Source organism: Oryzias melastigma, linkage group LG12, assembly GCF_002922805.2.
Source record: "Oryzias melastigma strain HK-1 linkage group LG12, ASM292280v2, whole genome shotgun sequence".
In the NCBI taxonomy this organism is placed as follows: domain Eukaryota; kingdom Metazoa; phylum Chordata; class Actinopteri; order Beloniformes; family Adrianichthyidae; genus Oryzias; species Oryzias melastigma.
Window position 1 is genome coordinate 26,084,452 of NC_050523.1, and position 11,809 is coordinate 26,096,260.

Consider the following 11,809-nt stretch of genomic DNA (forward strand, 5'->3'; position numbering starts at 1 on the left):
CAGGCTCAGGCTGTCCGGAGGTGTAGTGGTCAGCTCTCTCCCTCACAGTGAAGAGGCCCGGGTTCAAATCCCAGTGGGGTCCTGTGTTTACATGCTCTTCCTGTTTCTCCAGGGACAGGACAAAAACAACCGTCGATGATGTCCATGTGAGTGTTTGCCCCTGAGATATTCGCTGTCAAATGTCCTGGTCTACAGAGAACTCATGGGCAGAAAATAAAAACATTGCCGTTCATTAATTCTCTTTAAGTGTTTTCCATGTATTTCGAAGTTTCTGATAATAAATGCTAAATTCTACTTTTTTTTATTATTATTTCCTTTGTTTTCTGGCCCTTTCCTACCAGTTCCTCACCATCGTCAGCAGATGGCGCTCCAGACTCGAAGGGCCGCGCGCGTCACATGATCAGGTCACGTGACCATCAGCAGGAAGACTTTTTTCTGTGGAACAGAAGAGTTCGACGGAGCTGCAGGTTTCTGCTTCCATCTGATCAATATCTGGAGAATAGAACACACATCAGCAGTGAGTCACTTTCTGCTTCTTCACTGTCATTGTGTTCAGAACCAGAACCGAACATTTACTCCGAACTGGACGGAGGTCCTTAGACATGAAACGGCTCCAAAAACAGAACAGTAATTCTCTGGAATCTGTGAGCTTCACGTTTTTTTATTTATGAGTTATAATCTGGATTATTATCTATAGACTAACGGAGGAGCACTTTAGCAAATACTCTGTTAAGACAAACGTGATTTAGCAGACCGGTCACTGCTCAGAACTTCCTCAAAAGACATCCGCTTAGAAGCACGGGGGTAGTGGTGTCATGGTGCGGGACATGTGTTTGAGCAATTTACCGCGTAGATAATTCCTTCAGCTGTGCAAAGTCAGTTTTATGTGTTTAAATAGAGAGCAGATGAATACCAGACGACCTCTTTATCAAAGAGGTGCAGAAAGGGGCGGGGCTACTCAGCTCGGCTCCAAAAGCCACGCCCCCTCAGAGGAGATTTTGGAAACAAAAGCTCCAGATCAAGACATTTAGGTTGTGAGATTTTGGTTAAAAACTTCATAATCATATTTAAAACACTCCTGAAAATGAAAAAGAAATGGTCATGGGGACTTTAAGACCTGAGTCTGATGCAGATGTGCGCTCTCTGATTGTTCAGGAGAGTTTCCAGCGAGGAGCTCCTCCAGATGGCGTCTGCTGTGGAGAGGACAGACGAACACGTCCGCGAATACCTGACCTACCGCGGCTTCACCAACACTCTGAAACACCTGGATAATGAGATCAAGGCTGATAAGGAGAAAGGCTTCAGGGTACTCGCGATGCAGAAGACTTTTAGTCGTCAACATCTCCATTCCAGACACCGCAGCATAAATCTATCACCTTTCCTGTGTTCAGAAGCTGAACAGAGACGTCACAGTTCTGGCTTGTGTTCTGCTCTCAGGTGGATAAAATCATCGAGCAGCTTCAGCAATTTGTCCAGAGCTTTGACCTCTTCAGTCTGAAGGAGTACTGGCTTTACCTGGACAGGCGTCTGTTCTGCAGGCTGGAAGATGTTTACAAATCCACTGTCAACAAACTAAGAACCAGCCTGTATAGATACTACGTCATCAACACCATCCAGGTAAGGACAAACCGTGGAATCAAGCTGCCTCTGGTTCCATGGTTGCATGAGGGTGTGGCTTGTGTTTGCTCGTTCTTCCAGAGAGGGAACCTGGAGAAGACTCAGGAGTTTTTCCAGAAGCAGGCTCTGGAGCTGCAGGGCCAGCCAGAATGGCGCGACTGGTTCATGCTGCCGTTCCTTCCCTCCCCAGAGCAGAACCCGGCTTTCCTACCGTACTTCTCCAGGCAGTGGGCCGATACCTTCCTGGTGTCACTGCACAACTTCCTGTCTGTCCTCTTCCAGTGTGTGCATATCCTTTGATGACGTGGCAGGTGTCGCCCAAAAAGAAGAACCAAACCAGAACCATTCACAGAACGTTGTGGTTATCACTGGTTCTGGTTCTGCTGCTGAGATCCCGACTGCCCCTTAGGGCTGCCAGAAACCAATATTTTAAAAGGCGACTAATAACCAATTACTTTTTCAATTAGTAAAATTTGTGATGCAATTAACTTTAATTGTTCCAGGAATTCGCTAAAAATGCAAAAGCTATTTATAAAATGTTACATTTGCTAAAAACTGGAAATTTTGTTCAAGAACTGTGAAAGAGCTCTGAAGTTGACCTCAATTTCTCAACATTTTGTAGTAAAGTTGCTTAAAAATCCCTAATACATGCAAATTAGCAAAAATATTTAGTGTGTTGCTTAAATATGAGCTGAACGCCAAAATAGCCTACACTAGTCAAAAATGTTAGCCTGTTGCTAAACATAGAAGCTAAACTCTAACTTAGCCTAAAAACCAGTAGATAACAAATTAGAAAAAAATGTTAGCAGTTGCTAAAATATTAGCTAAACTCTAAATTAGCATAAAACTACCTCAGTAGATGCCAAACCAGCCAAAAAGATATCACATTGCTGAAATCTTTAAAATAGAATCAAATTCCTCAGTAAACTAAATTAGTAAAAATGTTAGCATGTTGCTAAAATATTAGCTAAACTCTATTTTTTTATTACTATAAAAGATGAAAACATGGTCCATGAATATATTTAATGTTTTGTTGCTAATCTACCTAAAGTTTAGTGTGTAGATTGTGGGTAAAAACTGCACAAGTCCTCAACAAATTGTTCACTGCACTGCTGTAGGGAAGGACCTCTGATGATTGACGTCTATTACATTACATCCTGTCTGTGTGAACGCATCAGACGCTCATCTTTTCTCTCACTTCCCTTAAATCAGCCAGACTTTCCTCCCATCCTATCAAGTGGTCTTCATCAATACTTTCAAGCTTTGTGAGGAATGTCTTACAGTTTTGCAGTCTCGCTGTTTCCTGGATTTTTTCTTTGCAGTTCTGCATGTTTTTTTGTTTTTACCTAATCCTTGACTCATCTTCACCTCAGCCTCTGCTGCTGAGCTTTGATGCTGAAGTCCAGAGGATGACCAGCCTGATGGAGGAGAACGAGCAGCTGCACCAGCAGGTGAGGACAGCCCGGATGTCTTCCTCTCTCCTCCTCCAGTTTGGATTGGTGATTCCAAACTGGAGGAGGAGAGAGGAAACGTTTGTGCCGTATAGATGTTCTGCCCTTCTGCTAATGACTAATCTAAAAGTAATAATTTATGAGGATGTGTTGGAGTTTGTTTAGAGCAGCGGTCTGCAACCTGCAGCTTCAGAGCCGCATGTGGCTCTTTGGTTAAAAGAAAATGTTTTAAAAATTGTAAAAAGTAGCTGTAAAGTTAAAAAAAACGTAAATGAACTTAAACTTTATTCAACTCATTGACAAACAGTTGAAGGACGTATGAATCATTGAACGAGGATCCTAACAACTGTAGCTGTAATTCTCCATCAATCCTTGGTAGTTTATCAACGTCATACTGACACATTTGACTTCATTTCATTTATCACGGAAAATCAGTTTATTGTCAGTAACCAGAATTAAAGCTACGATAAATTATAATCCATTGGATTATAAAGAAGATTTTCTATTTATTTTATTTAAGGTTTAAGTTGATTTATTCTGGAATAATATTCCTGCCTTTTTATTGTTCATAATCATGTTACAAAATTATAATTTTAAAGTTTCTAAAATTGGCATTCTGCTAGTTTTTTGGACTATTTTGGCATTTACTAAGATTTTTAGGGATATTTTGGAGTTTAGCTATTTTTTCAGCTACATGGTGGCTGTTTTGACTAACCTAAGTTGTTTTTTCATTTTTTTAGGCTAATTTGACATTTAGCTAATATTTTAGCTGGCTATCAGCTTCAGCCTCTTCAGCTATCAGCACTATCATCTTCAGCGGTCAAATTCATCTTACAGCTTTCACACTAGCATTATCACAGGTAATGCTATATATCTAGTTTATAATTATGGTAAAAAGTTATGGTTATAACGTTTTTTAATGTTTATCCTGTTCAGCCCGTGACCTAAGGTGTGTTTTTAATCTTGGCCATTTGTGCGACTGAGTTTGACGCTCCTGACATATGATGAAGGATGTCTTTTATTTTGAAAGGAAGTCATCCAAAGCTCTGTCAAAAGTTATAAACTATTTTGTATTTAAAAAAAATCTCTTCATGTTAATCTTTTATTTATGCAAAAAATGCAATAGTTTATTTAAATGTATTATGTTAGTAGCAGAAACATAAATATAAATCAGAATCTTATTTTTCTAAGTGTGAGTGAAGACTTTATGAGTTTTGGTTGGTGAGAAATCGACCTGAATGTCTTCACGTTTCCACTTTAGATTCCCAGAACAAAGTGTCATGTTAGACTGATGTGAAAGTCCAGTCTGGATGACGAGACTCTTTAGCCTGTTTTTAACTAGATGGAAGTGAACATTCATACATGTAAAGCACAATGGAGTTGTGAAGTAAGCGATGTCATTGCTCTACTCACCCGTGAGTCTTAGCTTTAGCTTTCTGATGGGTTTATCTCTTCCAGCTGTTCGCTATGCAGACGGAAAGCCGGGACCCGAAGGCTGGAGACGGGGTGATCCTCCACAAGCTGCCCCCATACGTCCAGAACATGGACCGACTGGGAGACACTGAGCTGTGAGCTACTAACCTCTGTCTTTTTTGATGGCTGCCTGCTGTGACTCCAGGGACGGGCGGGGGGGGTTCAGCGATCTACCAACGCTGTTTTCATTTCCTTTGTAGATATTTAAAAAAAAAAAGCTCTTATGCAGCATTTACAAGAGCAAGTGTTGAGTGCAAAATAATCACTTCTAATAGAGAATTCAACAAGCTGTTCTCAAGTCCAACTTAATTAGGATATAATCTAGTATTATAGAAGAGAGGTTATCCATACGTGTAAAATATACATATTTTACAGGGTAAGGAAATAATAAACATCCCCAACACAGTCAGCTGATATTAGCTGGTTTTAGATAAAGATATAGCTGTTATATTGATTACTATGGGAAAAATACTGCAGCAGCTCAAGATATAATGTAAAAAAAACTAGTGTGCTAGTATGAATGCTGTCAGCTGAATTTGGCTGCTGAAGATGCTGAAATTGATAGCTAAAAACACTGAAGCTGAAAGGCAGCTAAAATATTAGCTGAATGCCAAATGAGCCTTAAAACACAAAAAAAAACTTAGGTTAGTCAAAACACTAGCATGTAGCTGAAATATTAGCTAAAATCCAAAATATCCTAAAACACTGAAAAAAGTGTAAATTACCCAAAAAAGCTGGACTGTAAATATTAGCTAAACTCCAAAACAGCCTAAATAAAAAAAAGCCTAAATTAGGGAAAACAGTTAGCATGTAGCTGAAATATTAGCTAAACACCAAAATAGCCTAAAAATCTTAGTAAATAATATAAATGCAGGAATATTATTCTAGAATAAATCAACTTAAACCTTAAATAACTTTCAATATTTTACTCTCCATTAAAATATATTTTGTCAAAACTGAACAAGTTATAAATGTGTGTAAGATAACATCGGGTCGTTAATAACAATAAAATAAAATGATCTGGAGGGCCGGATAGGATTACCCAGAGGGCCGGATCCGGCCCCCGGGCCTTGACTTTGTTTCGTGCTGTAGGTGATGTCAGAGAGGATTGGCTCATTGTCATTGACTGTATAGAGAGAACTGGACTGAGTGAGTGTAACCTCATCCATAGAAAATGAGCGAGGTCCAAACTTAGAGCTCCGAAGAAATGAACTCCTTTAGTCGTCATTTTTCTGCAATAAGGACGTTTCCATGTTGGAGCCACACGACAGTGATTGACGGAGTCATGTTTCTATGGTAACTACAGCCGCCAATCAAGAGTGAGTTTGTTCCAAATCCCCACCCCTGTCCACTGACTCTGGAGAATCTGTAAATCAAACAGAAGGCACCACATGCTTTTACGGAGGCATCTGATTGGTCAGTTTATAACTTGAATAAGTTGCGATAAAGAAAATAAAAGAGTGCATTTTAATAAAAATGTATCAGAGCAAGAATGGTTAATCTGACCTATAGAAAGAGTAATAACTGTTTATTTCTATATAGAAGTCTGTGGGATTTTGGCTTCTCGGAGCCACTTCCTGTTTGGAATGCCAAGGGGTGGGGTCACTCGGTCCAGTTCTCTTATACAGTCAGTGTTCATTGTGAATCTGTCTTTGGGTGTAAGACCATTTAAATGAATAAAAAGACTGTTACATATTTTCATGAGCCCACGAGCTCCGTCGACTCAGATGCTACACAACAGCAGCTTGAATGAGAAGTCTAACGCTTGAAACTCATAAAACCACAGAAATGCTCTGCTATTTAAGATGGATTTATTTAAGGTAAGCTTGTACAATTATTGCCCTCAATTCTGTTAAAGTTTTTTTCACAGTTTTTTGTCATCTGTGTTTTAAATTGTGTACTGCAAAGTTTCTGTTAGCACATTATCTTTCTGGATTGTTCAGGTTTTTCAGATGTAATCCTGCTGTTGTTTTGAGCGTTTTATAGTATACAAAGGCTTGCCAAACTAAATGATGTTTGCTAAATGCTGAAAAGTGGATCCTAAGCTTGATCCTTTGTTATTTTTTGCTAAAGCACTTTAATAAAAAGACACTATTGTTCTGTAAACTGTAACACAGACTTCAGATTGTTTTGTGAGCTACAGTAATATGTTTGACTGTTACCACCTCCTGCTGTGATGCATCAGATGTTGACAAATAAACAATTCACCTGATGAATTGTTATTTCTTGTCAGTACAGTTGATTTAAAGAAGTAATGAAGGGTTTTATCCACATGTGGAAATGGGATCCTAAAGTGGACCGCTGTGTCTAGGGGGTCTAATCAGGATCCGCTTAAAGTGAACAAAAAAGACTGAAATAAAAAGGAAAATTTGAAAGCAGTTTTAAACTCGAAAATACATATTGAAAACTTGAAGGAACATTTGAAAAAATGATATTGAAAACTTGAAAAAAAATATTGAAAATTTGAAAAAAAGTTTATTTGTACTTTCAACTTTCATTTTTTTTTCATTTTCATTCTTCACTTTCAGTTCTTTGTTTTCAGTTTCAATTCAGATTTTTTAATTTTTGCTGCTTAGTTGATCCTAATTCTACATGGGGGCGGAGCTTTGAGCTCATTGGCTATCAGGACATGTTTCCTATGGAGTGACAGAGAAGACTCTTCACTGCACGTTTTCTACACTTTTCTCAGACAAACATTTTCACTTTTTTCTCTCACTGTTCAAACTTTCATAGAAAAATAAGTCTAGGATTGGGATGAAAACAAGGATCTGATCAGGATGAAGATTTATGTAATCCAGGCGAACTGCACATGAAAAACGGCACAGAGGAGATCGATTGATAAGATCAACAGCAAATTCGAGTTTCAAATTTACATTTTTTTCAAATTTTCACTTTTCTTTTCAAGTTTACAAACTGTTTTTCCGTTCACTTTAAGCGGATCCTGATTTGACCATATGAGTCTCTTTTTGTTTTCACGAGGTTGAATTATACATGATACAAAGTGGCTGGTTGGGTCAAACAAAGTTAGTTGGGTTCAATCTTTTTAACTCTTTATTTATTTGTATAGCGTCTTTCATTCGGTGGAAACACAAAAACCACCTCCCCCCCAAAAAAGTTATGTTTAAGTTTAGAACACTAAGGCCCAATCCGAACTCTTCCCTTCTCCCTTTCCCTTCATTTATCCCTCCAAACGGAGAGCTGGGAAAAAAGGTCAGGCATTGCAGATTTGCAACAGCTAAATGCTAAATGCTAACTACCTATTACTACCATATATGATCATTTACCTCAAAGGTCTCATTTTTTTCTGTTACTAAAACTTAATTTGGCCCAGAGAGGCTTAAATGGGTTTTAAATAAACATTTAAGTCTTAAAAAGAGATTTATGAGACATTTATTGGTTTATTTTCAACTGGATTTTATTTAAGATATTACAGAATACATTTCCGGATCATTTTGAAAAAACCAAACATCCTACTATGTGTTATTGTGAGAATGACTAAAGGTGAACATCAGTCTTTGACCTCTAGCCCTTTATCTGAGATGCCCTTCCTTCCCTCTCACTTCTGACCCACAGAGGGTGGGACTGTGTTTCCAGACCAGTACGATGAGATCCGTGTCCTCTCCTCACTGCATCCCTCCAGACAAACATTCTCTTGACCCAACTCTTCATGTTCCTCTTCTCCACTTAGAGAAGTGAAGGCTCTGGTTTCCCACCCTGATGGTTTTGTCCCCTAAACCCCTTTAATCTAAAGCGTGACGACTCTAACAGTCAGCAGGGTTCTTCTGGCCTTCAAACTGAACTCTGGCTTTTTAAAAGATTTCACATTTTCAAAGAGAATCTGTGAAAAAAGGACCGTCTGAAACACTTCCACCCACCACGTCTGAGTGACGGTCGGTGTGACCTCAGAAACAACTGGGGCAGACGATACCTCAGAAAGTGTTTTCTCTGTCAGCACACAGCCAGATCAGAAGTCTGTTCAGTTTATTTCTTTTTTATAAAGCACCAATTCACGCATGGTTATTGAAGGTGCCACACGATGGAAGATCTAGTTCTGCTTGTTGTAAAATCAATCAAATTCTCTTTGTTTATTCTGCTGTAATCTAAAACCAGCTCATAAACGCTAGAAGGAGACGAATCCCTGAGCAGACAATCCGAGTCCAGAAAGGTTGTGTCCTCCAACAAACATTCCCTGCAGTTTTGTCTTCTTCCTCCTGACGACGGATGAAGCTAGTCGGCTTTGAAGAGCATCCCGCTTCAACACAGCTTTCTGTTGGATCTCGACCAGAACTTTACCATGGCTGCTCCACAACATTGACTTTATTGTCCTCAAGATACTTTGAGATGACGGAGTTTGAATGTGCCTACAGTCCTTGATTTGAAAGTTTAAGCTTCAGCTTCATGGCCAACGGTTTAAGGCACTCATGTCAAAGTCAAGGCCCGGGGGCCGGATCCGGCCCTCTGGGTGATTCTATCCGGCCCTCCAGATCATTTTATTTATTGTTATTAATGATCCGATGTCATCTTGTGTTTATTTCTAACTTGTATAATTTTGACAAAATGTATTTTTAATGGAGAGTAAAATATTGAAAGTTATTTAAGGTTTAAGTTGATTTATTCTGGAATAATATTCCTGCATTTTTATTGTTCATAATTATGTTAAAAGTTATAGTTTTAAAGTTTTAAAAATTGTCCTTCTGACAGCTTTTTGGACTATTTGGGATTTACTAAGATTGTTTTGGACCTTTTGGAGTTTAGCTAATTTTTCAGCTTCACGAAAGCTAATTTGGCCAACCTACGTTTTTTTTTCTTCTTTTTTTTCTTTTTATTAGGGTAATTTGACATATTGCTAATATCTTAGTTGGCTATCAGCTTCCATGATTTCAGTTATTAACTTCAACATCTTCATCTATCAGCACTAGCATCTTCAGCGGTCAAATTCAGCTTACAGCATTCACACTAACATAATCACAGGTAATGCTATATATCTAGTTTATAATTATGTTAAAAAGTTACTGTTTTTTAAGTTTCAAAGTTTTAGCTTTAGAGTGTTCCATAAACGTTTATCCTGTCCGTCCCGTGACCTTAAGTGTGTTTTGGATCTTGGCCCCCTGTGTTACTGGGTTTGACGCTCCTGCTTTAAGGCTTTGCCTCACTGTTTCTGAACATTGTCATATCTGCTTCCTGAAGTGCATGTGTTCCCCCTGCAGCATAAGAGCTTTACCTGCCATGTCTCAAAGTTGGGATGGTGCTTCAGGTCTACAGGCATCCTCATTTACCTCCAAATAAAACTGTCCATCAGTTCCACTCAAATGTCATCAGACCATAGGAAGAAAGAGCGTTCTCTCTCTGGTGTTCATCTTTTTAGTGCTACTTGGGAGAAATATCTTCTTCCTGACCGAATGATCGATCGCTGAATGAAAGTCTTGTTTCCTGTGGACACCTACCAGCCTCACCCACCAAGACCTTCAGCTTTGGTCTGGCACCTCTCAGGGACACATGAACCATCTCATTCCTGATTGGTGCATGTCTGGACATGCCCTGTCTGTTTAAAATCACAGACCATATATTTCAACACATGAATGTTGCTCCTTCAGTCATGTGAAAATCAAACCCACTGATGAACCGGATGTATGGAGTCTCATCATTTGCTTATGCTGTCAAAGAAGGAAAAGGTGCCTTTAAGTGAGACCTTAAAATGCATCCAGATTTGGGCCTTCAGTGAACTTGTCTTGCATTTGTCTCTCCTCTGGATTGTCTTTCAGAACTGTAGCTGTAGAAAGTTTGGACCAGCTGAAGCTTTTTAGAAAGCTTTAGAAGAATCTTAAAGACTTTGGTTCTTTGAGATGACAGTCTTTGATTCAGGGCTTCAAAGTTTAGCCTTGTTTGTGCCACAGATGACTGAATTTTTTTACTGTTGGACTACAGAGCAAATTGATGCCATCCAGTTTACAGTAAATATACACTGTGTTCAGTTTTCATTCCACTCTAAAAAAAGATTTGGACCTAAAAGTCACGCCTTCTCAGCATAGCCACAGGTTAGAATTGTAGTTCAGCTTTATTCTAGATAATTCCTTTATTTTTGTAACATTTTTACTTTGATTACATTATCTTTTTGGCCAAAATATATTAAACGGGTGAAAATGTTTTCAAGTCAATCCAAAAAAAAGTACAGATTGCACTTAAAGTTATATTTTTATTAGCGAACACACAATGGAATAATCCTAGCTAAAATGGAGCAACATCAAAGCTCTTTCTAAAATTGAGGGATATCGTTCCAGTTGAATTTCTGTCTTTTTTGGATTGTAACGTTGAACTGTTTTGCGCATTGCCTCGCTCCTGATTCTCCCCTTTCTACTCTGGTCTTACAGGGACTTGGTGTCAAGCCAACGAGCTGTGAGCACCACCACCCCCCCCTCCAGAAACTTCTTCTCCACATTCCTGCCACAGGGCAGACGGACGCCAGGAAAAACCCCTCAGATGACTCCTGGGGCCTTACCAAGCCATCCCCCAGGAGCCAAAAGAGACCCTTCAGCCAACCAGGTGAAAGCACAAACCAGAAATAGTAGAGGACTTGGAACAGTTGTCGTGTGTGTCAGAGGACACGTCTGTCTTTGATTCTTCCAGAGATTGCTGCTGTCAGTGAGCATCTTGTAAAGGGTTTATTTCTAAAGAACTCTAAAGTAATCAGTCAGGATTGTATCATGTTGTGGCTTCTTTTTAGTGGAGCTTTATCGCCGGAGCTCCAGTGTTTATGAGTCGGTTATTCTTTATGAATCCCAAGAGAAACTGGTGGTTGACACATACAAGACATATTGGCAGGAGCCACGCAAATCTGGCGCCGCTAATCGCCCCAGAAAAGACACATGAGGAGGGTACAGGAATGATGCCAGAATTCAATCATCTTTGATCAATAAGACGGCATCGATGGAAGTACAAGCAAAAATTCATCAACATAGAAGCACCCTGATGTAACATAGATGAAAGCTCCACACAGACTCCCACACGTCCAGCCAATCAAGGGAAAGGGTCATGGAGAGGGGACGAATGCAGGTTTCCATGACAACGGGTTCTGCTTATCACACCTTCAGTGGATTGTTTTGGTTCAGTCCATAAACTGTATATAAGAATTACTGGACAGAGCAATCCCCCCTCCTTCCGTGTTCCATATAGGAAGTACCACTGGCCAAAGTCCCATTGACTTCCATTGAGAAACAGACAGTTATTTCTCAGTCATTTTATATGTCAGAATAATCATTCTTCCTCTGCTG

General features: G+C 39.3%; 1 protein-coding gene across 1 annotated transcript in view; it reads left to right on the forward strand.

Moving 5' to 3' along the window:
• Positions 1-361: 361 nt before the first annotated feature.
• wdr91 (WD repeat domain 91) overlaps positions 362-11,809 on the forward strand; it is a 23,203-nt gene continuing 11,755 nt past the window's right edge. The window contains exons 1-7 of the mRNA XM_024268520.2: positions 362-517; positions 1,156-1,306; positions 1,438-1,617; positions 1,699-1,906; positions 2,986-3,068; positions 4,527-4,636; positions 10,910-11,081. Coding sequence (XP_024124288.1) covers positions 1,184-1,306; positions 1,438-1,617; positions 1,699-1,906; positions 2,986-3,068; positions 4,527-4,636; positions 10,910-11,081 — 876 coding nt within the window. The 5' untranslated portion in view covers positions 362-517; positions 1,156-1,183. The remainder of the gene's footprint in view (positions 518-1,155; positions 1,307-1,437; positions 1,618-1,698; positions 1,907-2,985; positions 3,069-4,526; positions 4,637-10,909; positions 11,082-11,809) is intronic.